This window comes from Babylonia areolata, chromosome 27, assembly GCF_041734735.1.
Source record: "Babylonia areolata isolate BAREFJ2019XMU chromosome 27, ASM4173473v1, whole genome shotgun sequence".
NCBI lineage: Eukaryota > Metazoa > Mollusca > Gastropoda > Neogastropoda > Buccinidae > Babylonia > Babylonia areolata.
This window is the reverse complement of record NC_134902.1, coordinates 16,173,919-16,200,953: the sequence shown is the minus strand read 5'-3', so window position 1 is coordinate 16,200,953 and position 27,035 is coordinate 16,173,919. Positions and strand designations below refer to the sequence as shown.

At 39.4% G+C, this 27,035-nt stretch overlaps 3 protein-coding genes across 3 annotated transcripts in view; 2 read left to right on the top strand and 1 right to left on the bottom strand.

Moving 5' to 3' along the window:
* Window positions 1-3,012, top strand: part of LOC143301179 (CWF19-like protein 1) — a 28,481-nt gene extending 25,469 nt beyond the window's left edge. Inside the window, exons 14-15 of the mRNA XM_076615277.1 lie at window positions 809-906; window positions 2,281-3,012. Of these exons, the coding sequence (XP_076471392.1) occupies window positions 809-906; window positions 2,281-2,422 (240 nt within the window). The 3' untranslated portion in view covers window positions 2,423-3,012. The remainder of the gene's footprint in view (window positions 1-808; window positions 907-2,280) is intronic.
* Window positions 3,013-3,331: 319 nt separating this feature from the next.
* Window positions 3,332-8,541, bottom strand: LOC143301469 (uncharacterized). Its single transcript, XM_076615780.1, has 3 exons — window positions 8,501-8,541; window positions 6,860-6,998; window positions 3,332-5,230 (listed from the first exon to the last, which is right to left on the bottom strand). The coding sequence occupies exons 1-3, from the start codon at window positions 8,531-8,533 to the stop codon at window positions 5,052-5,054; spliced, it is 351 nt and encodes a 116-aa protein (XP_076471895.1). The 5' UTR covers window positions 8,534-8,541; the 3' UTR covers window positions 3,332-5,051.
* Window positions 8,542-8,596: 55 nt separating this feature from the next.
* LOC143301242 (small ribosomal subunit protein uS17-like) lies at window positions 8,597-15,330 on the top strand. Its single transcript, XM_076615379.1, has 4 exons — window positions 8,597-8,680; window positions 9,654-9,779; window positions 13,179-13,384; window positions 15,156-15,330. Exons 1-4 carry the CDS (start codon window positions 8,666-8,668, stop codon window positions 15,277-15,279), a joined length of 471 nt encoding a protein of 156 aa, XP_076471494.1. The 5' UTR covers window positions 8,597-8,665; the 3' UTR covers window positions 15,280-15,330.
* The last annotated feature ends 11,705 nt before the right edge of the window (window positions 15,331-27,035 follow it).

Genomic DNA, 27,035 nt, shown 5'->3' with positions numbered 1-27,035 from the left:
TCTCTTTCTCTCTGGGGGGTGGGGGTGGGAGGCAGAAGGTGAGAGTGTGTGTGTGTGAGCAAAGTAAAAAGTTCTCTGACAGCAATGTTTTGTGATCAGGTTCCAAAGCGTTCAGTGGGTGTTTTAAAAGAATGACCATAATTTATGAGTTATGACGGAAAAGGGGGCTGGAAGAATGGCTGTTGAATCTTCAGCATTTTGATTATGCAGAAGAAAAAAAAAGTATTGCACTGCTAAACTGCAGCAGCAGACACTTCACTGACAGAGCATTTTGTGCGCCTTTCAGATTCTTTGAGATGGAGGTGTTTTGTTTTAGTTTTTTTTGTTTGTTGTTGTTGTTTTGTTTAATAATGTAGCCTTGAATTTACAGTGAAGATTTCAGATAGTCGGTATTAGATGGAATGAATGTCTTTATTACCAAGTGTACTTGGGTCATAAGGAAAATGGGGGCATGGGGAGATAGTACATTAAAAAAGGGCAAACTGTTTTTGAAAATTGTTTACAAACACACAGGAATTTAAATAATATATATATATATATATATATATGCATATGTGTGTGTGTGTGTGTGTGTTGTAAGTGTATGTGCACATGCATATATGCTTGCACACATATACACACAAAATGCATCAATGCGTGTTCTCTTCTGATTATATTTTTTACTCAATACATATGGGACTGTTGACCAGGTTTCCAATCATGATATCATATGGTTGTTTGTTATACAGTTCTCTTTCATCATGCAGCTATCACACTTTGTTTCTTTTAGCTTTTGTGCATCCTCAGCATTTTGCTGTCGACTTTTCAGATCGTTCCAGCTGGGACTCCATACTTTTATGCGGAGCTTCCCACAGGTGAACGCCTTCTGCATCGCATCACTGAGCAGTTCCCTCTGCAGTTTGGCAGGTAAATTTGTCTCTGTGTATGTGTGTGTGGAGGGTAGTTCCTTCTTTCTTTGTTTTTTTTTTTTTTAACAAAAATAAGAGACCGGCACAATAGCTGAGTGGTTAAAGTGTTGGACTTCCAATCTGAGGGTCCCAGGTTCGAATCTCGGTAACAGCGCCTGGTGGATAAAGGGTGGAGATTTTTCTGATCTCTTAGGTCAACATATGTGCAGACCTGCCCGTGCTTGAACCCCCTTCATGTGTATATACACGCAGAAAATCAGATATGTGCGTCAAAGATCCTGTAAGCCATGTCAGCTTCTTCTTCTTCTTCTGTGTTCCCCGTGAACATGGTCTCAGACTTGCAGTCCTATGCTGGAAATGAAGGTGGTGGTCTTGATGAGGTCTTCTTTGGTGCCCCAGAGCTTTTCTGCCAGTGTGGCTCCATAGGGCCACTGCTGCGTCCGTGCATCTTGATACAGGGGGCAGGACTGCAGGATGTGCTCCGGGGTTTGTAGGCCTGTCTTACACGGGCAGTCAGGAGTGTGTGACAGCTTCATTCATGTCAGCGTTTGATACAATCTCCATCCTTGTCAAGACACTAGAGCTGTTGGTAATGTGATTTTTCATGAGCAGATTGTGGCTGAATAATCTGTATTGATTGATGTCACTCCCCCACTTGCCATTTGTGTTTGAGTTGTGCAGAGAGAAAATTCAAATTTTCCTGTGCCTTTTTTATATGGAAATTTAAAGTTTACTTAGTTCTGAATCTTCTGACACCACATAAATATTCATGATAATTCTTGTTTTTTAAGTTACAGACACACAAATATGTGTTTTTTTCATGAGCTGATTTCTTTTTTTGTTGTTGTTGTTGATGTTGTTGTTGTGGGTTTTTTTTTATTTTGGGTTGTTGTTTTTTTGTGCGCTTAGAGTTGACTTCATCAAGAGTTTGCACCTTATAAATAGTAGTAGTAGTAGTAGTATTTTTATGTACTTATCTTTTCTTTCTTTTTTTCTTTTTTTTTTTCTCTCAAGGCCTGACTAAGCGCGTTGGGTTATGCTGCTGGTCAGGCATCTGTTTGGCAGATGTGGTGTAGTGTATATGGATTTGACCGAACGCAGTGACGCCTCCTTGAGCTGCTGATACTGATACTGACTTCATTTCTACTCCTCGGGCACACTAACAGAAAAAAATCATCGAAAAAAAAGATAGATAGATCCATTCTGGGGTTTTTTTTTAATGTTAATCTGTGATTTTTAAACTTTTAGAAAATATGTAAGTGTAAAAAATAAATAAATACCGACTTTAGCCGGGTTTTCGCATGCTGCGTCACATATATGTGCAACATATGTGTGTGTGTGTATACATACATGTGTGTGTGTGTGTGTGCAGAGAGGCGCTGGCAGAGCCCCCAATCCTCAACATGCCAGAGCGTGTGGACTGGAGGAACTGCAAGAGCAGCAAGGAAGAGGAGTCAGAACAAGCAGCAGCCTTCAAGTCCACCTTCCGCCCCTTTGACTTCAACTTCATGTAGCAGCAGCCGTCCCTCGTCTTGCCCCTCCCAGCAAGCTTTACCTCACATCACACACACACACACACACCATCTCAGAAATGGTCAAGGTGTGAGCTGAAAACAGAGGGAATCTAAACTGCAGCAGCTTGAAGTGTACCTTCTGTTTCGGTTCTGTCTCTGCACTGGACAGTGTTGCTCATTCCTGCAGCACTGTTGGAATCTGGCATACCTCACTGCTGTGCCTGATCCGCGGAATTGTATCTATAGACAACTGGATTGTGGGGTTGACTGTTTTAAAATATCTTCACTCAAATTTACAGTGGAAGCCCACAGCATTCAGACATGTACAGTCTGGCTCGTCACTGCCCAACATGTGGTGTGCAGCTTGTGAGTGAGCATGTCAGTGGTATGTGCACAAAGAGGTGGTTGTTTAGGCGACTGACGCACGACACACTGGAAATGAAATCATGTGTGTATTCATTCGTGACAACAGTTTGTACAGAGAGAAATATTTCATTAATAAATCTACATGTACACCATGTTCAAACCATAACATGTGGTTTCATGGCATCACTTTGTACCAAGAGAAATATTTCATCGATAAAGGTGTACTTCCTGATCAAGCTTTTTTTGACTATGTCCCTTGTGCGGTATCCGTGTGTGTGTGTGTGTGTGTGTAGGATGAGAGGGAAGAAGGGGAGGAACAAATGCATGTCCACTGTGTTTGTTAATATCATACATACTCAAAGACAGTGTCATGACACTGTAAAAGAGAAAAGGAAATTGAAAAAAAAAAAAAAAAGCAAGGTTAACAACCTGTATTCATTGTAATAGAAAAAGATTGCAGTATGACAACATATCTGTAGCACACAAAATTTGCAGTTTATTTGGTAATAATTTTAATACATAAAAAAACAATTTTATGGCACACAGTATTGTTGAAAGACAAATAAATTTTGATAAATCTGAAGAAAAATACTGAGATCAGAACTCATTTTAAACAGGAATGTCTGATTCCTCTTTAACATTAATGATTTATTGCCTCATTTCCTTTTTTTTGTTTTTTTTTTTTTGTTTCAAGAGTTGATGCTCGGAAGAAAGCAAGCGTAAAATAACAATCATAATCAAAATAGCACATGTTAGAGATATGGCACAGAGCAGCTGACAAGGAACAGAAGGGGAACAACTATATCTGGGGGAAGCTAGCTGAGACAGCACCCAATAGGCAGTAGTGGAGATCTGTGGTAGTGACCTTATGTGCATACAGGACTTTAATTTACTGTACTATCTGGAAAAAGCCAGTACCCAGATGACCACTCAAAGTCAAAAGGCTGAGGATGAAACTGTCTGGCCCAAAATGATGATAAATATATGATGTTCTTGTTATTAACTTTGTCCCCACTCCAAAACTGAATGATCAGTCATGAGCCTGGCTTTCTACATGGAACATATTAATGGCCCAGATATGTAACAATATGTGAAATGCAGCCAAAACTGTCTTCTTTTCTTTTTCCTTTTTTTCTTTTTTTTATACATATTTTTTAAGCCCTTGCAAGCAAGGGTGCATTCTTTCTGACATTAGGACTATTAATAATACAATTCCAATATGTCATGAAATAGTTCACATCCTTAATCATAAGCTTTCCAACATGGTATGTAGCATATGACATCTGTCGACCACTTCCTAGAGTAGGATTTCCTATATATAGAATATAAATATATTAAACATTTTAAAATCACTATATCAGTTTTGTATTACCGGCACCTTTCACCATTACAGATAATTTATAAGAAGATAAAAAAAAAAATCTTTTTAATATGCATATATCACTAAATCAAATAAAATGCAATTCGCCGTTGGGTGGCACTTTTTGTAGGATATAAGTACTCTGTGTAACATGAATTGTACTTTTGGGGGCAAAATCTCAGTCGACATGTCACTCATGCAGAAAGGTGGGTTCATGTATTAAATTTCAGGCAAACCTGTACACAAGCCATTTTCTCTAAAATTCATTGTGCTTTACCTAAAACTGTATGTACATATTTCTTTTTCTTAAACCTCTTTTAAATTCTTGTTTGAAAAAAAAATGTGTTTGTATGTTCATTTTTGTTATAATCATTCTACATTTGCTTTTAATACAGAAGCTGCCAAGCAAATTGATCAGAGGAGAGGACTAGTCAAACATCAGTCATATAGTTTGCCTTAATCTCCGCCAGTCTGAAGCCAGACCATGCCCACTGCAAACCTATACTGACTGTTCTGTCTAAGACTTTCACCTATTCCCAAATCAGCTCAAAATCTACAGAAAAATAACAGCTGAGTTTCTTGTTCACATATCTGAGTCACTAGTGTGTCCACAAACATTCATGCTTTTTCTGTTTGGCACTGTCATTACAGAACTAGGGCTGATAGCAATCTATTTTGTTTTGCACAAACAATGATTTATCCCAAATATCAATGAAAAACAGATGAAGCCACACTGGCCTCATGCTGATGCAAAAGTGTCATCTCCTTCTTTGACATTCATGGGTTGCAATTCCCATGTTTGCACAGATATACACAAGTAGATTTTTACGTGCATGACCATTTTTACCCCCACCATGTAGGCAGCCATGCTCTGATTTCAGGGGTAACCGCAAAAGTGTCAAATTATCGTTTCTTGATGCTGGACGGCACTTGGCTCCGAAAGCGAGACAGAGAGCGTTCTATGTCATAGAAAGACATACGATTGTACTGGAAGAGCTCATTGGCCTGGTACTTGCTGTTGTCAACAGAAACCTTGGGTGGAGGTGGTGGGGGAGGCTTGACCCTAGGTTGTACTGGTGCCCCTGTGATGAATACAGATGTGTTGGGAGTTGGGTTGTTTTTGTTTGTTTGTTGTTTTTTTTTTGGGGGGGTTATTGTTTTTTTAAGACAGAGAGTGAGAAATTGTGATGGTAGACTTTTCAAAGGCTTCTGAAATTAACAGATAATTTTAAGAAAGAAAAATTCTATTATCTATCGATCTCATATAAAGATATGTATATCCACATATCTATAACTATCAATATCTACTCATAACAGATTCTCATTCAATTATTTTCAGATCCGATCCCACCCCAGCACACACACTGCAACCCTCCTTCCCATATAGCTACTCCATCCCCAATACCACATGTATTAATTTTGGGATGTATATAAATATGCCAGGCAACAAGCTAATGGTCCCCAAATCAACCCCTTCAGTGTCATGAATTATTCTGACTTTTGTTGCCTATTTGCTAAGTGATTTTTTTTTGTAGCAGAGGGTAATCATTAATGGGGGAAAAAAATATATCAAGAACTCAAACTACTGCAGCAAGAAAGTATGCATAACCAACAATACTCCTTTCTCCTCAGTACTCCTCTCTCTTCTGAAAAGAAAATGAACTATCAGTTTCAAATAGTTTGAAGTTTATTCAACGCACTAGTTACTGGTTAGCAATGAGCAAACCACAAATGCGAGCTAAACAAATTAAAGATTGTTTTTTATTATACGTTACAGATAGTCAGCTGAGATAAATCAAAAAAATAAGTTAAAAATAAAATAGAAAAACGTGTATCCATACCTTATGCACACATAGAATCTGAGTTAAAATCTAAACTTCTGGTATTCTGTTATAAAAATTATCTTGTGTACACTCTTTTGCACACACACACACACACACACACACACACACACACATCCTTCAACAGCCATGCCTGACTGCCACGTCCACCTACTTCGTGCTCACTTTTAGACAGCATCAATGAGGTAAACAATGACCCATTTGGCACAGTGCAGAGAAAGCAGTGCTGTTGGTAACTCGCCTGCAGATGACAGCTGATCCCCTTGTTTGGTGTACGCATGCTTTGCCAAAACCACTCTGGCTAAATGTGTTATGTCACACCATTGCACCATATTGTTCCACCCCTTCATCACTCCCCACTCTTCCCTGGCCTTAACAAGAGGATGATTTGTCCCCGAGTTCAACTCTGGGTCAACCACAGGTCTATGCTCGGCCTCCTGCACTGACTTATCTCCTTTGCTTGCAAGATCTAGCTCCACAACAACCACTCCCCTGCCCCCTCTCTACAAATCATCGTCAAACAAATCATCTGACACAAAACTAAACTTATCATCATAAATGATTTGTAAAACTTGTGCAACATCTGGAGTTACAAAATCTTAAAGCTGTTTTTTGGTTTGGTTTGGTTTGTTTTGGGTTGTTGTTTTTTTTATTTTTTGTAACAAGCAGCCTTTTCACTCACATAGATTAGTAGACTGATCCACTGATAAATGCCACCACCAGCTTCAAGTTATGAAATTATTCAAAATAATAACTGTTCAGACCTGCCATGATTTGTTGAAGTGTGTTCTCAATATTTCCAGTAACTTATCCAATGTTTTGTACTGTTCAAAAGGTTTCGAAGGTTCTAAATATTTCTTGTTAATTTACCTGAAATTTTGGGTTTTTCAAATAGTTTCTTTGGATCCATATGTTTATTTCCTTCCTTGCACAGTCTGCTGGTACTGCCACAGCCGCTCCTACTGCTGGTGCTGCTGGCAAAGCGACATCCCACAGACAGGCATTTTGGCTGAAACAGTCCAGCACAAATCAAGTTGGGAGCATGTCTATGTTCCCCAAGATCTAAGTTCCCACAGGTCTATGTTTCCCCAGGCCAATGTACATATAATCATACATACATTTTTGGTACTGGTCAGCAGTGGTCAGTGGTCAGTCGGTGGTGGTCAGTAGTCAGCGGTGGTCAGTTGTTGTCAGCGGTGGTCAGTAGTAAGCAGTGGTCATTGATCAATGGTGGTCTGTAGTGATCAGGACATCATAATAATACGCAAATGTACCAGCCGCCGTGGCAAAGTGGTTAGCGTCGCGGACTGACAGCTGTGAGGACGTGGGTTCGAATCCCAGCCCATGGCCAGCTACTACCCAGAGTTGAGCGTGCTGTGGGCTTAAATGGGGAGACTGGGACCACAGTCGAGTGTCATCCACTTCAAGGATGCGTCTTTGGGTGTGTTGCTCTAATTACCTGACCAACACTGCAAGTGTCTGTATCTCTCAGGCCTGGTTAACACCGGGATATCATTATGACGGGAAGCGTAGAGTACAGCCTTGTCACGCAGTCCCAAACCAAAATGGACCTCCATAGTAACATCGTCATCGTCGTCGTCATCCTCCTCCTTCATCATCATCAATATAAACAAAACAGTCTCAAAGTCTGTGGCCTTTCATGCCCTGCTCTCATGGTGACCTCAGTTTCGATACCCCTCCACTTCTGTGCTTGGGTTGAGTTCTGTCAGTGTCGGCAGATTCATGGGGGGCTGTTGTTTGAGGGACGTGGTGGCAGTCTCCACTCTGGGAGGGACACTCACTCAGTCTGGCTCCGCGACTAAGCCATTATCGTCGTTAGTAGGGGGCTTAGTAGGTGGTGTCCTAAGTACATTGAATCAAAACAGGCACCAAGAAATTTTTAGGATGGTTGATATGCAAGTTTTCACTTTTCAAGTTAAGGAGTTATGTTGTTGTTATTGCTTTTTGTTCACTTTCTCAGTTGTTGGTTGTTTATGGGTAGTGATGGGTTTTTTTTGTTTTTTGTTGTTGTTGTTGTTGTTGTTTTTTTTGGGGGGGTTAATGGATGGAGGGGGGGTGTGGTAGTGTTTGTTTCTTCTTTTCTTTTCTTTTTTTCTTTTTTTTCTTTTTTTTGGGGGGGGGGGTGGGGGGGTTGAAAGGTGAGGTAATAGCTCCCAAGGCCTGGCCAGCGCGCTGCGTCTATACCTAGATCTACGTTTTTTTGGTCTGATTTTAGCATATATGGTGTGGCCGGGTCAGTATGACCGCTTCCATGCCTCAATGAAATAAAAGCCACTTATCTACAATAAAAAAAAAGTTTAAAAGATCTATTTTTAGATCAGTGAACAAAAGCCAACAGTTTTCGATCACGTCCTTGAAACTTCAGTAAAAAGATATTTAAATGAAGAACGAACAAATACGCATGCATAAAATTGTTTTTAAGCACAATATCTTCGTTACGATCAGAGACTAAGTTTTTTTCTTCTTTTTTTAAAAAGTAATGAAACATACAAACGCCAATAGTTTCGCAAAAAATGCAGACATCGTTTTGATCCAAAGATTCAAGGTAGGCTACTCTCAATGAACTTTTGCTTTATAGAGGTCGCTGAAGAGGAGATTTCTGGGATCGCTGAATGTAAAACTATTTCCGGCCTTTGCGAACCACGAGTCGACACCATGGCGGACGCTCAGGTTTGCTGCTCTTTCATTTTTCCTTGTTCACTGCCAAATTACTTCTTAATCATAAACGTACTCGTGTATTCTTATATCCAAAAATTGTTATGATCATAATGTTATAAATGTTTACTTAAGCAGTCTCTCGCACATTTCATGATGGTTGTGCCAATTCATGATCTGGCTTGCGCCTTCCATTACATGTAGTCTTCTGAGTAAAGACACGTGCTTTGTGTCCGGCAAATCAGTTTGGAGATTCTCATTTTGCATTGCAAACACGTATGTGAATTATAACTGTATTGCCTGAAAGCGAAATGAATATATGTATAAGAATCGGATAAACAACTTGCCTTTCACAGTGATGTAGTATCGCCCGTCTCTCACGAGTCTCGGTTTACAATATGATGATCAGAATCGCAGGTCGAAAAACGGAGTTTGAAACAAGGCTCCGTCTGTTCCGGAGCAGAGTTATTCTCTCCCAATAAGTATGCAGAAAATGTCAGCTGTTTGTGTTACTGATATTATCATTGATGTTTCAATGCATTTATTCCTATGAAACGGAATGTAAAAGATATTTCCATTTCCATGATTTGTAAGTTGAGGCCCCCATTTTTATTCCTTTTTTCCGGGGGGGGGGGGGGGGGGGGGGGGGGGTTGGTTATTAGCTTTTCAATCAAATCTTTTCACATATGAATTATGAAACACTTCAACAGGATAAGAATTAAAGTGTTGCTACCCTATTGTTCAGGATAGCTATATCAGTATATGGGTAACGCACTTAAGAGAATTATATGTTGTAGAAGCAGGTGCTTAAGAAGAGCTTGTTTATGTTTATAAGGTTTTTGTTATTTCCTATAATTATTATTATAATTACAATTAGCAATAATTAATGTTTTGGGATTGGGGAGTTTTGTTTTTTTCCTCAGATTATTCTTTGCTTTTTGTTATATACTCTGTTTACATGTTGGGTTGTTTTTTTGTTTTTTTGCAGACTGAAAGATCCTACCAGAAGCAGCCCACTGTGTTCATGAACAAAAAGTCAATTCTGACTGGGAAGACCAAGAAAAACTTGCGCTATGTTCGCAATGTTGGTCTTGGATTCAAGACCCCTCGTGATGTATGTCTCTCTCTCTCTCTCTCTCTCTCTCTCTCTCTCTCTCTCTCTCTCTCTCTCTATCCACTTAATATATGTGATGGTGCACACGAAAATCATGGATAAGGGTCAAAATTCACAAAATGAGATAATAGGATTATCAGAAAGTAGAGAGACTTCTAAATAAGACACAGAAAACAGAATTCAGTTATGAGATATGTGCATTTGAGTCTCTTGGCGGTCACTGACGTACTTCTGAGAAAATTGGGTTTAAAGTTTGGGAACATTCACTTTGTTATGACTTTTTCATAAGACTTTTCAGCAGCAAGTGACTGGTACCAAAATGTCAAGAAAGACTCAGAGAACTTTGGAAATGCATTCAGTATCACCAAATAATTGCTGTTTTGTCAAAATATTGTCCCCAAATCATGCTCCACTTGGTGTAAACACTGAGAAATAAATGGGCGATGTTTCACATTTTCACACTTCGAAAAAAAATTGTAGAAAAAAAAAACTGCTAATTAGATTCACTCCAAACTTTCTGACAATGTACAGGAATGTATGACCTTTGATCTGCATGGCTTGAGATGGCTTGTATACATGTGTTATATCTGTGCTACCCCTGTGGTGACACACCGGAGTGTACCTGTATAACACCATTATTGAAGATAGGCAGGTGATACAAAACAAAACAACATAACATAATAGTACTCAACAAATTCATCCACACACTTTAGAAACGCAATTCAGTCAGTGAATCATGTGTGATGTTTATTCTGTGCACCTTGTCCTCTTTTGGTTTTCTTTGGTCTTCCTGGAGTCCCATAGGTGAAAAGATATCCAGTAAGACAGACCTACAAAGTGCAATTATGTAATGATTAAAATTTGAAAAAATATGCAAAATATGAAACTGATAATAAGATGAAGAAATCAAGCATACACACATAGATAAACACACATAAAAAGCATTAGCACACACATACACATGCACACAAGCACACTCATGAAATCATACATGCATGCACACAGACAATACACAGGCTGACACAGTCATCACCACACACACACACACACACACACACATGAAATCATAACTGCATGCAAACACATGCATGTAATTAACACCATGTATGCACACAGGCTGACACAATCATCACACACACTGACAATGACTGCATAAAATAGTCACAAATAAACACTTGATTACACATTCTCAAGCATCTGAAATGCATTATACATTTCTTCTTTTTCTTTACAGACTTATAGACTGTGAAATATCTCGAACACCTTCAGTAAAGTGTGAAAATATGCCATGATTACTGATAATCTTTGACTGGTAGTGAAGAGCTTTCCCAACTGCAGCTTTTGCCAAACTTGTTACTAAAAATAGCAATAGCATCCACTTGTCAACAGTCACTTGTTTTACTACTTTTAGGTGGATGTTTCCAACTAGTCGGGTTAACATTTACAGTAATCAAACAACACATGTTATTCCTTTCATTTAAGTAATTCTAAAGCTTTGTGAATGATGGTGGCGAAGCAAACTTACCAGAGTCTCGGTCTTCGTGTTCATCCCCATTCTCCTCCGGCAAAGGTTGGTTTTCTTCATCGTCACTGCTAAAATCATCGATTTCTGATGATTTTTCATCACCAAAGGATTCTGTCACTGCTTCAACGAGTTCTGGCGAGGTGAAATCCATTGTTTCCGACAACAGCTTGGATATCTGCGTGCGTCAGTTTCTGCGTCGCCATTGTGCTTCATGTTCACAAAACACAGTCACAGTCACCCACTTCAGGCAATTATTGTGGCTTTCACAAAACACGGAGAGCACTGAAAATCAAGATGTAGACAGTACAAGCGTGCTACTTTTGGAAATAATTGAAGTCGGCCATCAAAGATTTAGCAGTGATGAATCGAGCGTCGGTCAGTGTGTCTGTCATGGATAAGTCGCTCAAATTCCACGGTCTCACAAAAAACTTCGAATTACTACGCATAAACAAACAAACTGATTGAGAACAGTATGGAATTAGGACTAGAGACTGTTTACAACCTGGAGGTTATGTTCTTACGCTTGACACGCAATTTTTTCTGTTCGAAATTGTGTTCGAAAGTTGGGCAAAAGAGTTCGCTGATTTCCTAAAGTTTACTCTATGTCCAAACAGGAAAACATTAAAATAAAGTAGAATTACTTTATATTTGTATATAATACTTTGTGACATAGTAGAAAAAACATTATAGAATGTGAATATACGAAAAAGTGAAATTTGATATTTTTAGCCATTGTTCACTTTCACAGCGTGTAGCGCGAAATGTGTGGCTGCGACTTATCCATGATTTTCGCGTGCAGCATCACATATACTTCAGAAACAAGCATTGCTGTGCTGACCATGAACAAATTGAAACTCTTTGCTTGATTTGACTGCCATTATTTTGTGAAAGTTGATAAGTTGAAAAACCAAGCACATTGACATTTTCATTTTGTCTGTGGGGGTAAGGTTATGGACTTGAGAATATGAGGACAAATTGTATTTTCATACATAATTCCTTAGTTGATTTTCATTAACACCTCAAGGCCTAAGCGCGTTGGGTTACGCTGCTGGTCAGGCATCTACTTGGCAGATGTGTAGCGTATATGGATTTGTCCGAACGCAGTGACGCCTCCTTGAGCTACTGAAACTAACAGTGGAGTTATGGCCTTGTGGTAACATTAACACTTTCATCTTGGAAACAAGAAAAGAGCATGCAAGTTTTAATCCCTCACTAACCAGAATTTTCTCCCTTTCCACTAGACACTTGAGTGGTGGCCTGGAAGTTAATCATTCGGATAAGACGATAAACTGAAGTCCTGTGTGTTACCTAACATGCATGAAAGAACCCATAGCAATATAAAAAATAATAATTTTTTTTTTTTTTTTTTTATTAAAAATATAAAAAAATAGGTTGTCCCTGATAAAATTCTATTTGAAAATCTACTCTGATGGGAAGACACATTCACTTGCAAGCAGAAAAAAAGAGTAGCGATACAACATGCTCTCCTTAGGGAGACTGAGAGCAGAACCCAAATTTCACACAGAATTCTGTTGTGACAAAATGTGATAAATATTGTAACGATTATTTTCTTGTCATGAAAGAAAATTTGAAAATAAGATAAGCCCCCAAATAGCTAATGACAAGGACCATAACAAATGAACAAAGATATTTGAAAATAAGATAAGCCCCCAAAATAGCTAATGACAAGGACCATAACAAATGAACAAAGATATTTGAAAATAAGATAAGCCCCCAAAATAGCTAATGACAAGGACCTTAACAAATGAACAAAGATATTTCCATAGTATGTAAGAATTGGCAGGATGCTATGTTAGATCATTTACCTTTTCCAGGCCAGAATGCAGTTTTGATATTGTGTATTGTGTGTTCAGGCTGTGAACGGAACATACATTGACAAGAAATGCCCCTTCACTGGCAACGTCAGCATCCGAGGTCGTATTCTGACTGGAGTGGTGCTGAAGATGAAGATGCAGCGTACCATTGTCATCAGACGGGAATATCTGCACTACGTGAAGAAGTACAACCGCTTCGAGAAGAGACACAAAAACATGTCTGTTCACCTCAGCCCATGCTTCAAGTACGTACCAATCTGGGTTGACCTACATATCTAAAAACAGATAGCTTATTGGCCAGGAAAGCTGAAGCCAACTGGATGCCATACTGATACGGTATCCAGCTGTCGGTCTGTTGAGAAGTCTGTTAACTGGTGGCAGTTCTGAATTTACCATATATCTTTGATGAAATCCTGTTGTGCTTGCCCCCACAACATGCCAATTGTTGTCTTGATTGCAGTCTGCCAATGGTATATTTACCAAATTACATAAGGAAAACTGCAGTGACACGAAGCGCAAGTTTGCTGTGGAGGCACACACAGGAATGTCAGCTTAACAAAAATGGCAAGCAAGTGAAAGCTTGCCGTGAAGCAGTCATCATAACCAGCTAAGCGTTCGGCTATATATATGACGTTACCACTTCATGCTGTACTGACACGAGTAGCAAAATGGCTGGTTGAACACTTCCCGCTGGCTTCAGTTTGCAAAGGGGCTCAAAGAAGGCGCGCGCTATCCACCTATTTTTAGATCGTTGGGGTTGACCAGTTTTTTTTTTTAGACGTTGTTTCACAGCTGTTGGATTTTCATTAGCAAGAATTCGATGTTCATAATAATTGAGTTGTTTTCTAGTTTGAAAAATGTTTTGTTATATTGCATTTGAGTTACGAGGTGATGTGGTGAAACAATCTTTGTGTGCTATGAAAGAATAAGACCAAAAGATTCTCTGTAGGGTATCTGATCTGCATGATCGGTATGTTGTTGCATGTGGATATTAAAACAAGCATTGAATGACTTTTTCTTTTCATTCATGTAAGCATAATGATTTTGGGCTTTTTGTCCACCATGTAGGTTTCTATGTGGAGTGATAAACAGTTGCAGCTTTTATGAAATGCCCAAGCCATGACGGAGTAAATTGAAACTTCCAGTGATACAGGCATGATGTGCCTGAATTTTAAAATGTTAAAGTGCAGATCAATTTGGGTCAAAGGTTTGGATGGAAACTTACAGTCAAGCACACCATTTTAAGTTTACAAAAAAATGTACTTATGATGATGAACAAAAAATATGCTTAGTAGATTGATTGGATCAATAGAAATGAGGCTGTAGCTGCAAGCTGCCTGTTTACTTGGTATGGGTGACTAGACACCCACGAGCTCCAGTGTGTGTAGGAAAAAAGCAATGAGAGGTATGGGTGATTGGCCACTCTTGGTGTCTAGCATGTGAGAGAAAACACTGATGCTTCTTCGAGAGTCATGGGTGACTGGTCACCTATGGTGTCTGGAGTGGGTTATACAGTGATTTCATTGTTTATTTACTCCTTTGTTTACAAACAAATCACCACCATTTTTGGTGGGGATATACAAAAATCATTTGTGAACAAAGTCATAAAATTTCAATTGAATAAGTGCAAAATTGACTTTTCTGAAGATTTAAATGAAATAAAATAATTTTTCCCCCATGAGGTACAGCAAAGGTTAACATTTCCACTTTACTTTTGCTGTGTGAAACATTCCCTCATGGGAATGTAGTCTGATTTTTTATCCATAACTTGTTTTGTCATTCATTTGCATTCCTGTTGCACTGCAGTGCATGGAATATTCATTCTGTTCAGCAACACAGTTATGGTTGTTCATCTGCTGTTTTGTCTTTATTTCACAAATTGATTCTAAAAATATTTTTTATACATGTATCTTGGGATACATACAATTTAACACTTTCATTTGTATTGATATTTTTTATGTAAAGGTTTAATCCACATTTTTTGCATGCCAGTATATCTCATAACTTAATTTGCAGGGATGTGGCCCTCGGTGATGTCGTGACTGTGGGGGAGTGCCGGCCTCTCAGCAAAACAGTGCGATACAATGTACTGAAGGTTGCTGCCAAGTCCGGATCAAAGAAGGGCTTCAGCAAATTCTGAACATGTTTTGTGAATGAATAAATCTCAGCATGGGAAAAGAAAAAAATGAAAGGGAACCTGTTTTTACCTGTGGTGCATTTGTCTGTGTGTGAAACAGTGAATTTTCTTCTCTTTTTTTTATATTTATTTTTTGTTTGTTTTGTTGGGTTTTTTTCTTTTTTGTTTAATGTTGGGTTTTTTTCTTTCTTTGCACAGTCTGGTGAACAAAAAATTTTTTGTTAAAATATGTACAAAGTCAACACAACCTCACATGACAATGGATAAAAGTAAAATATACATATTTACAACTAAGTGACATAGAAATATGTAAATCAATGCAGGCACCATAAGTCTCAAATCACATAGGCACGAATCACAGTAAAACAAGGCATATCATTCATCGTAGTCAAAAAACACCAAGGAGCCAGCATCACAACACCAAAAAATCATCACAAACACATACAAATCAACACAAAGCACATCCGGCAATGAGATCACAGCAAGCTTTTTTTGTTCAGCGAGCAAAAGTGCAGTTTGGAAATGAGAGTGCTCTCTTGAATGCGGGTGTACCAGAGGTGTGAGGTAGTGAATTCCACTGCTCAGGTACAACAAAAGAAAAGGAACATTCACAGTAAGTTTTTGTACGAGTCTTTGGTACAGACAGTGTGCATTTGTCATTTGAAGGACAAAGTTGTCTGGACGGTGAACAGACAAAAAGTAGATCCGAAAGATAGGACAAGAATCAGTGAGAAATTGTGACAAAGGACTGAGTTTGTATTGTATTCATGCTTGAATGGGGAGCCAGTAAAGGGAAGTGAGTAGGGGAGTGATGTGTTGACATTTCTTAGCTTTGAGAGTGAGTCATGCTGCTGAGTTTTGAAGTTTGTCAACACAGGGTTTGGGGCAGACGAGCTGGAACATCAAGTGAAAAGGTCACTCATACATGCTGTGTACAACTGAATGGTATAGTTGCAGCCCACAAACACAGAATTGAATCTTGGATGAGAGGTCTCTAAGGCAGATATATATTATAAATTGGCACATGCAGACTCAAAAGTCATGATGAGAAGCAAAGTCAAATGTCGGAACAGATTTAAATGCAATCTGTGCCATCATTTATGCAAAAATCCAAATGGAACAATTGTGTGACAAAATTACAATGTGCATACAAAAAAACAACGTTCGAATATGGAATGAAACTGCAGAATTTCATAATCATTTTAAAATTGTTTCCCCTGCACACTAAACATGAATGTTATATAAAATACATTTGACTAACAACACGTTCGCTACATGAATCTGAATAAGTGATCTGCCAATGTAAATTAATCACAACTAAATGTGACTTATCAACACTTGACAAATAAGTGATCGTATAAAGCGAGTGGGTTGTTATCTGCTTGTGCTTTGAGGACAGGGTTAAGTACTGGGACTGAAAGCATTCACTCCTTCAGTTCATCTGTGTGCATCTATACAAAAAACAGATATGCATGTACGCATGTTGTAACATTCAACCTAATGCTAACTGGCTAACCATGTTAGGTTGCTGGCATGGCTTTGCTGACTCCTGCTCATTTTAAACCAGTTGTGAACCAGGCAGTCTGATATATTTAGAACACAAGTAGAGGGAGAGTGTGAGTGCTTATTGGCTATTTAATGAACAACAATTTTATGTACTTGTAAGGAGCACCACACAAATTTGGACAAGATCATTGAAAGGGAAGATGCAATAGCTGAGTGGTTAAAACGTTTGACTTTAAAACTGAGGGTCCTGGGTTCAAATCTCGGTAACGTCGCCTGGTGGGTAAAGGGTGGAGATTGTTCTGTTATCCTGGAGTTCTGATCGGCCTGCTTATAGTGCCTGAATATTTCTGTTCTGGAGTGCTGATCGACCTGCTAAAAGTGCCTGAACACCCTTCATGTGTATACCCACGCGGAAGATCAAATGCGCAGGTTACAGATCCTGTAATCCATGTCGGCATTCGGTGGGTTATGGAAACAAACATACCCAGCAAGCACACCCCTGAAAACGGCGTATGGCTGCCTACATGGCGGGCGGGGGGGGTGTATGTATTCCTATATGTGTGTGTGCATGAAATTTGATTGATTAGAACAGGAATCGAATGATGAGTGCCCAATGGCAGCCGTCAGTCGGCTCTATGCACGTAGGACGCCTGTTGAGCAAATGACGCCATGTTTGTAATGCGCTTAGTGCTTGGTCTTCAACTGATAACAAGATAGGCGTTACAAAGGTATCCATATAATCCATTAATTCAACATGTTCTGCAGAGCACTAAAGAGGACTGCTACCTGTCCACTCACTGAGTCTCCACTGCACCACATGGAATGCAATGCTCTTCCGATAATCATATCCTCAGCTGCAAAACAAGCGAATGGGGTGAGAGAGAGGGCAATATTATGTATGTATGTATCTATATGTAGATACATTGTGTGTGTATATGTATGTATATATATATACATACCCCATCTTAACCAGTGTGACCTATGCAAGTCTCCGCATGTATATTTTCATCCGTCACTGCAATCATCCGATTTTCGCGTGTTCTGTGATTTTTTTCTCTCTCTCTCTTAGATGATGAAGCAATGAATTTAGTTGTCGATAGACTCGGTGGCGAAATTGAACAGCCGACCAAATGGGAACTAAATTCTGATCTTTGACGCAAAAAGTAGAATGCATGATTTTCCATTGGTAATGGCAGGGAATGGTCAAAGTCCTCGGACGTCGAATCAACGGACAAGTTTTTGTCGCATGAGTTTGCTGACATGATCTGTATTCACATAGATCTACTGATATATCTAGATCTATAAGCTAAGTAGTAGCGGTGTGAGGTGCTTATTCTGGCTTTTTGCTTCTAGGAAACCGGGCTCAATGTCATTATCAGTTGATATTATGTTGCTTCGTTAGATTTCTATGAGACACCTTCCCCCCCGTTTCCGAGTCTGTTTTGTTACAGGAAGTTGCGATTTGTTATAACTTATAGATTTGTGTGTTGCAAATAGGAACTTCCGGCCGGGGAAGAAACGGGGTGAAGGTAATTTTACGCCCGTCTCCTGTTCTTCTTCACAGTGGTTGTCTGTTCATTACAAGGTGATTTAGATCATTCTTTTCAGCACTCATACGATGAGTGGGGAATGATCTCAGTAATCTCCATTCATCATGCTATTCAGTTATTAAGTGTTACTGATTGGTAACTGACACAATTTTTGCGTGGTTTTAAAATCCATTTTATGATCATCAAATTATGAGCACAAGGTATAAAGCATTCACAAATTTTTATTATCAAAATCATTTATCAAATTGACTCATTTGTATCATCAAGTTATAGAACACTGCACCTACATGCGGTGTAGATTCGTTTAATTATTTTTTATTAGTTCGTTGCCCCACTAATTGGTTTAATTTTTAGGCAGGTTAAATTTATGCTTTCCAGGTCTATGTGCCTCTCAGGTGTATGTATTTCTCAAGTCTTTATACTATTATACTCTGCTCAAGAGTTGAGTTGAGCACAGTTGAGTAGAGTTGGATAGTATAGATTATGATTAATTACAATTGGTCAGACCAATCCTAGAATATGGTCACGCTGTCTGGCAGCCACACCAGAAAGGCCTCTGCAGCGAGATAGAGGACGTTCAGAGACGAGCAACCAAGCTACTGGCCAAGCTCAAAGACAAGCCCTACCCAGAGAGACTGAGAACCCTCAAACTGCCCACACTGGAACACAGAAGATTGCGGGGGGACATGATTGAAGGCTTCAAATACATTCACAAAATGTACAAGACTGATAGGCCACCCCTGACAAAAGCAGACAATCAGCAGAGACAACTCAGAGGGCATTCACTCAAACTGAAGAAGACATGCAGTAGACTCAACCTTAGGGCAAACTACTTCTCAAACAGAATCATTTCAACATGGAACAGTCTCCCAGATGAGGTAGTCACTGCACAAACAGTCAATACTTTTAAGAACAGGCTAGACAACCACTGGAGAAACGAACCATCCGTCTATCACCCGAAATGCCAGGAATAACTGCCCTTAGCCTCCAACCATGCATGCAGTGTGGTAAATACCCAGACCAGCGTACAGGTCTACAGGGACCTACACCGCTGACACAGTAAAGTAAAGTAAGTAAGTAAAGTAATTGAGTTAAGTACAGATGAGCCGAGTTAAGCACTGTTGAGTAGACTCACTGAGGCCTCAACTCGGGTCTGCACAACTCAACTGTGTTCAACTCTTCTCAACGCTAGCAAACTGTGCTCAACGCAACTCAGTTTTGTCAACTGTGCTCAACTCAGCTCTGTTGTGCGCAACACAGCTCTGCTGTATTCTGCTCAGCTGTACTCTACTCAGCTCTACCCAGCATGGTTTTACTCTACTGTACCCAACTGTGCTCAACTCAGTTCTACCAACTCAACTCATGAGCAGAAGTGAATAGTGTTGCAACACAAAAATTTTAAAGGAAAATGAGAGAAAGACGGGGATGACAATGACGATCATGATAATGATGGTGAGGTTACTGAAGATAGAGATGGCACGGTATTTTATTTTTTAATGTGTGAGAGTGTATGTTTCTTTTTTTTTTCTGTTTGGTTGGTTGGCTGGTTGATTCGTTTGTTTTCCTTCTTTGACTCGTTTTAAAATACCAGTAATACTGATTTTCATGCCGTTCCAAGTGTCTTCACTGATATTGAGAAGCTATTTTCAGCCGGTGCAACGTTACACGTGTGAAAGGATGCCGAGACAAACAGATGAACATGTGAACAAGTGTGAAAAGAAGGAACATTCTCAATAAATGTGACAGAAAAATATGTGCATTTGGTGGTCGCTTTGCTTTTTGGTCTTTGGGAAAAAAAAAAACCCACCTCAGTGTTATGTTATCATACTGTTTCTCAACTTGGCAGTAAGATTCCTTTTTGTCAAAGTGTTCATAATGTCATCTATTGTGACAGGGAGAAAAGAATATTATTTTGCTTACACTTGATTTTACCTAATCTTTGTATAATTATTAGAATGATTTCCAGTGAGACTTTTTAACGTCAGTTTAACATGGCGATTGCCTTCAGATGGCCTTAGTGGTCAGCGAGGCTCAAAGCACCATAATTTGATTTGGTTTGATTCTTCGTAACGCTGTAATAATGGAATATAAGTTTGTAATATGTAATTACTAGCACTTGCTTGGAAAACATATATGATTGGATTCGAAAGACACACGGAAAGACGGGCTAAAAGATACTACTAGTATGACTGAAAACGATAGCTGAGGAATTAAGACTTTGTACTGAATTGGTAATTTAAATGGTGAGGATGATGTGTGACTGAACCTCGAGACGAAGTGCGCTTCAGTACGAGTAGAATGGGGGAAAACACCCGTGGGCGCCAGCCATCCTGTGACCCCACCCCAAGGATCACTGGCGCCTTGACCTCCATGAAGGGAAAAATCCTGGCCAAATCAAAGGGAGGTCTTGAGGCCTCCCCCAGCATGACCGTTTTAATGGGACGAGTGTCCTCCGCGATCCGCATCAAAAGACGCATCGCGGCCACCGTGGGTCCCGATCGGGAACAACCATGAGCTCCGGGTCTGGGAGAGTCTCTTGTCGAGTCTCGATCCAAGCGTCATGGTTTCTGCCGTCGTAAGGTGACGTACCGAGGCCCGAAAGAGAAAGGACAGACAGGATCGACTGAGAGGTACTGAGATAAAAAGTACGATTCGAGCGGGCAGAGTCGAATAGAGTACACAAAAGGTAAGAATACAATAAAAAATCAAGCCGCATGCAATAAAATAAGGCCAAATGAACACTCTTAATAGCAAAAACAACAACAACAAAAATAAGTGTTAGACAAGGCAAGGCAAGGAGTTTATTTCGTGTGCCCCTTGGGGGCATTGAAACATTACACACGTTCACCATCTACACACATCCAATAAACACAAAAAGTGATGTCAAAAACAAGAAGTAGGCTCCGATTCGTTGAATCACTTAATATACACATTGAAAAGTACTATTTCAGTCACTCATAATACAAACAAAGAAACAAAAAACAGCAAAAAAATCAATTGAAAAAAAAAGTGAATAGACGAGACAGCGTAAACCTGACAAGATGGCGTCGAGAGCCTTGGCCAAAGGAATGATTCAGCGCTTGTAGCTTTTAGAGGCGTTTGCCTATCATTCAACTGAATACTTACTAATAAGTAATGTAAAGTTGGTCAGTTTCCATTCCCGCCCACCCCCCTCCTGTATTTGAATCAAAACCTCAACTACGTTGAGCTATGCGACAAGACTTCCACTGACAAAGACGGGTATTGAAACTGAACCTTAGATCTAAAAATAAATCTGGTTCTTCTTCAGTGTTGAGGGCCCACAATCAAACTTGATTATTCGGGAGGTACTCGTAAAGTCGACAGCTCATTGCGTCGACAGCTCATCAGCTCATTGCGTCGACAGCTCATTGCGTCGACAGCTCATACACATTTTAGGATCGGTAAAACATTTTTCAGAATACAATTACAATATCGGCACGGTCACATACACACACACACACACACACACAGACGTACACACGAAAGAGAGGAGAGAGAGAGGGGGGAGAGGGAGGGAGGGAGAGAGAGACAGACAGAGACAGACAGACAGAGACAGAGAGAGACGCACACACACACACACTTTTAACGCGTAAACCTTGCATCGTATGTGCACTAGTTTTTTCCCCCCGTTCTTTATTATTTGTTTGCTGTCGACGCAATGAGCTGTCGACGCAATGACATGGACCCGATTATTCTGGCACCTATAACTGCATGGTTGATCAGTGGTATAAAAATACAAGGTCTCCATTTTGTCGTTAAACGGACGCTGCTCCTTAAAAGCTTTCGGGTCAATTCATAAAGCATTTTAAAGACGAAAGAATGAATTTTTCAGTGGTGGGTTTGACTAGAAGATTTATATAGTCTGGAAGCACTGTAGAGCGTCAGTGAAGAAAAATAGGTAAATTTTAAGCCACCTTTTTTGTAAGAGTAAAATATATCAACTGGAAACTTAGCCAACGTAAAGTAGAGAACGTGATCTTTTATTTGATAGGTCTCTTAAGTCGATTGGTTGTAAGGAGCAATGTCCGTGACCTATTTTTGTCACCGACCGTCTCAGAGCTTGAAAGCAGACGTCGGCAAACTTGTTTTCCGCGCTGCGATTTGAAGAGCGAAGGACACTCCACTTAGGGCGAGCAGTTTCATTCGCACTGTCTTGCACACACACACACACACACACACACAAAGAAACATTAACAGGAAAGAACAAAGGCGGTTTTATTTTCTGATGTATCTTTCAGCTCGATGTATGCCGCAGTATCGCGCTTGTGAAGGCGAAGTGAAAAATTATAAAAAATACGATCCATCAGCCATAGTTACACAGTATTACATAGCGGCCAGACCTACCTATAAATAGTTATGTTCATGAGTTCGTGGGCGTTAATCTTAAGAGTGTACTGAGGCGCCAATAGGTCGTTAAACTCCAATAGAACTGTTCGTGGGCGCCGGTTCCCACGAGAAAGCGTGGGATTGCGAGAAACTGCGGGCTGACACCAAGGCTGTGAGAGTAGGTCCAAGCAGACCTGAACATGTCCAATAGGGAACGAGCGATGACCTAGCGTCATGGTTCCTAAGAAAGTGGAGGGATGTCCGCCATGATGGTAATACGATGGTAAAAGGTCAGCGTTTCCGGTCAGTCCTTTCGTTTTGTCTCTCGTGTCAGTCGAACTTATTATTTCATTATGGAAGAACTCAGAGCAAAGGACAATATAAGGTAAGTTAGTTGGACACAGTGGCCAGATCGAGCGCGTCATTGGTTTTGATCCTGATGCGATTCAAAGGAACAGAGATGAGAATGAGTCGTATTCCATCGCGATCCTGTGTTTGGCGTGAGCACTTGTACATTTGAGCAGTTCAAGTGCTTCACTGAAAGTCTAGAAGCGCACATGCACTACACCGATAGCTGGGTACAAGATCTACGATAACACAGTCAGGGCAAACGTAAGACTACTAAGAATCAAACCAGATTTCTCACTCCTGTCTCAGTCTTCTCCGAACAACACTTGTCCCTTCAGCAACCATTGTCTCTGAGACTCCCTCTAAGTTTCTTTGTGTGCTGCCATTAAGACTTACATGATCACTGGTGGGGATTGTACTTGGCTGACTTAGTTTGATCTAAATCATGTAAATTAATAAATCAGTATTGGTATTTTGTTGTTGTTTGTTTTGTTTTTATTTGTCTAATTCAAAAGTAATTTCAGTAAATAGCCATGGCAGAAAGGGAGGAAAATCCTGCATTGAAAAATAATTTTGCTCTTTGTTTTTATGTACTCAGTCACATGTACACATGTAAGCATGTGCTAGCATATCTATTACTGTGCCAGTCAGTTTGTGTGTGTGTGCGTGTGCGTTGCAATTGTCAGCTGTCATTGTTCCATGTCATCACAAACGTACATGCCTTATAATAGCATGGACATTAAAATCATTCTGTCTGTGATTAAATCAATGATGATGATGAGAATAGAAACTGATTAATCTTATGTATTTGTGTGTTTTCTGTGTGTGTGTGTGCACGCGCAGGCAAGTTATGCACTCCTAAAGGCTAAATGAGAAACCACTTTTGCCATGTGCAGTATAATGGATAAATCAGACAATAATGATGCCCACTGTCACTACATGGCTGGGTTGGCTTAGATCTGAACCGCTTGTGGGGAACTACTACTGAAGCAGTTGTAAAGCTCGAGGAAAAGGCCATTCACGTGAGTACCATCTTACTGGATGATTCCCAAAAAACTTTACCTGGATGATTCCCCGAAACTTGACAGAATGAGTTATGTTTGTAATCCTGCTGGCCTCATACTGTCACCTGTCTGTTCATCTGCAGTGTGATTCATTTAAGATTGTATCTATTACTTTGCCCTTATGGAATTGATCTGTTTACTTTTATCTGCTTGATCTAGCAGTCTGACAGATTCAGCCTCTCTCTCTCTCTCTCTCTCTCACACACACACACACACACACACACACACACACACACACATATATATATATATATATATATATACTGTTTGCATTTATGACACAGTCTAACATATTTTCACAAAGGTATTTAAAAAGGACCATTTTAACATTATACTGAACCATCCACAGTTATTCATTCACTGCAACTGGTAACATAATAAATAGTATTCTATTTTAGACTCTCTCAGTCTAGCTCTGTCAGTATGTTAATGTCTGTTACTATTAGCAGTGGTCTTGATGCCTTTTACTGGATCAAACATAAATTGTGCTATTATTTCACTCCTTATGAGAACATGTCTAAAGGCATGGTTTTTGTTTTGTTCAATACAACATGTGCTTCATGATTACGCAAATAATGTTTGTCGTCAGTTCATTACAATTTGACCATACAACACTCAGCTAATTTCTTTCTTCAATAATTGTTCTCTCAAGTTTCTGTTTTCATATATGCCTGCTAACTTCTTCCCTCATCCCATCTATTTCTGAATGTTCTGGCAGTCAGTTCTTGCATCCTCAAGAGCATAAGCTGCTGATACACATCTTTTTTCCACTTCTGGTTCAGCATCATGGGCCTCATGCTCTTGTTCCACTTCTTCATTCCTTACTTCATGTTGCTTGCATATTACTTGCATGATTTCTGTCCACTTGTGTGTGCATGTGTGTGTTGCATGTTTTTTTTCATCAGCATGGTTGCCACGTAACTCTCATGGTTAAAATGGAATAAATATTTTTGAAAATTACAAACTGTATGTGTCTCACACCATGGCGACGTATGTCTTTAAAAAAAATAATTCAAATTGTTTACATCTGTATGTGTTCGGAGGGGGTGGGGTGGGGGGTATTCTTTTTCAGTGTTTAGTTTGTGGTTTATTTTTTGCTGTCTGCATTGAGATACAATTAAAGAGACAAGTCAGACAGAGAGGAATACTCATCTGATTTAATCATATTTAGAGTTATTGTTAAACTGCCTGCATGTTGACAGAACTGATTTAACAAATTACTATTCATTCTATTATGGAATAATAATGATAATAATAATAATAATAAAGATATAAAACATTTTTGATTACTGGATTTTTTTTGTTTTTAAGAAATCAAACTGATAAATATATATAGAGAGATATATTTGATCAGAAAATCAGTTCAAAATTCACACACACACGCACACGCACGCACGCACACACACACACACACACACACACACACACACACACACACACACACACACACACACAGTTGACAGGTAAACAAATAGTACTGAACAAAAATCATGTCAAGCAGTTTTGCAGCTGTTCAAGAGTCCGCCGACTAGCAGATGTGGTGTGTCATATACATGGATTTGCCGGATCGCAGTGCAACGTCTCAAGTTAATTAAAGTAATCAAAATTGATGGCAGGGTGTTATTGGTTTAAATTCAGTTACGTCTCCTTGAGAATCAAACAGAAAATGACATTCGTGACATCAGTACACTCGTAAAACATGGACATTCCTGCAAACAGTACTCATCGGCCACCAAGACTCTCACACAAAAACCGTGGAACACACAAACACAGAGGAGATATGTAAATCCCGTTAAATTCCTCCCTGACAGTGTCCTGATCTATCACGCACGCCATCTCAAATGTGACTTCTGCGTGTTTTCATTTCTTTCCACTTTAGAGAATCGGAAGAATTTCACTTCCCACATCATTTTTCAAATCTTCGATCATGCGAGGCGTTGTTGCAATCTACAAGACATCAGCGAACTCATAGCTCTGAAAGCATCGACAACGCTTACAATCGCGGACGTGCAAGTTTGTTTACTCGTTTCGGGTTTGTTTTTTTTGTTGTTGTTTTTTTATGTTGATTATTGATACCATGCTTGTGCCTCTGTGTGTGTGTGTGTGTGTGTGTGTGTGTATGTGTGTGTGTGTTATTTTTACCATACTTATGCCATTATGTAGTATAGTATTCAGTCGCATTCTATGACTTTATGTAGCATTGTGTAGTGCATGCAATGACACATATAATGAAGTTTTGTGTAGTGTAGACCCTGTTTCAGGGCGGGGACTGGATGAAAAAAAGCGCGCCAGTGTTTATCTATCAGTTATCCTCGATATTAAAGAATTTGTCTTGTCTTGTCGTACCAGTAGTAGTAGTAGTTGTAGTGTAGGGACTGGCATTTGACTGCCTAGGCTTCACGGCCTTTTTTATGTCCCCTTAAATATCGGTCCTTTATTTGTGGGATACATATATGTTTTCTTTTACATGTTCTGTAAATCACTCAGAGTCAGTAAATTTTTCTTTTAAATTGATGTTCATGTCAAGGAGATTTTTGAACACATTAGTATTTTGTGCAAGTTTAGTTTCCAATGGTAGTGCATTCCATATATGTGCAGTTCTATTAGCTAATGATTTTTTCCTTTGGTTAGTATTACAGTGCTCTTTACAAATTTTCATCATTGGATTTCTTGTATTCTCATAATCTGACATTCTAAAAACATTATTCACATTGACTTCATTATAGCAATTTAACATTTTGATTAAATCCCCTCTTAGTCTTCTTCCCTTTAATGAATGCAGATTTAAGTATATAAGTCTCTGTTGATAGCTCATAGATTTGCATTCTTTTAATATCTTCGTTGCTCTTCTTTGTACCCTTTCTGTAGCTATAGATTGTCTCTTGAGGTATGGGTGCCACACAATATTACCATATTCCACTTGTGATCTAACTAATGCTTTATA

What these genes read in the sequence shown, in the direction of transcription:
- LOC143301469 (XM_076615780.1), bottom strand. Translation starts at nt 8,533, where the DNA reads ATGTCTGCATTTTTTGCGAAACTATTGGCGTTT. An exon ending in TTGCGAAACTATTGGCGTTT is followed by an intron (nt 6,999 to 8,500) that starts GTATGTTTCATT and finishes GGACTGTTTCAG; the next exon opens with CCAAAATGCCTGTCTGTGGG. An exon ending in TGAAAAACCCAAAATTTCAG is followed by an intron (nt 5,231 to 6,859) that starts GTAAATTAACAA and finishes TATTCATCACAG; the next exon opens with GGGCACCAGTACAACCTAGG.
- LOC143301242 (XM_076615379.1), top strand. An exon ending in GATTCAAGACCCCTCGTGAT is followed by an intron (nt 9,780 to 13,178) that starts GTATGTCTCTCT and finishes TTGTGTGTTCAG; the next exon opens with GCTGTGAACGGAACATACAT. An exon ending in CACCTCAGCCCATGCTTCAA is followed by an intron (nt 13,385 to 15,155) that starts GTACGTACCAAT and finishes CTTAATTTGCAG; the next exon opens with GGATGTGGCCCTCGGTGATG.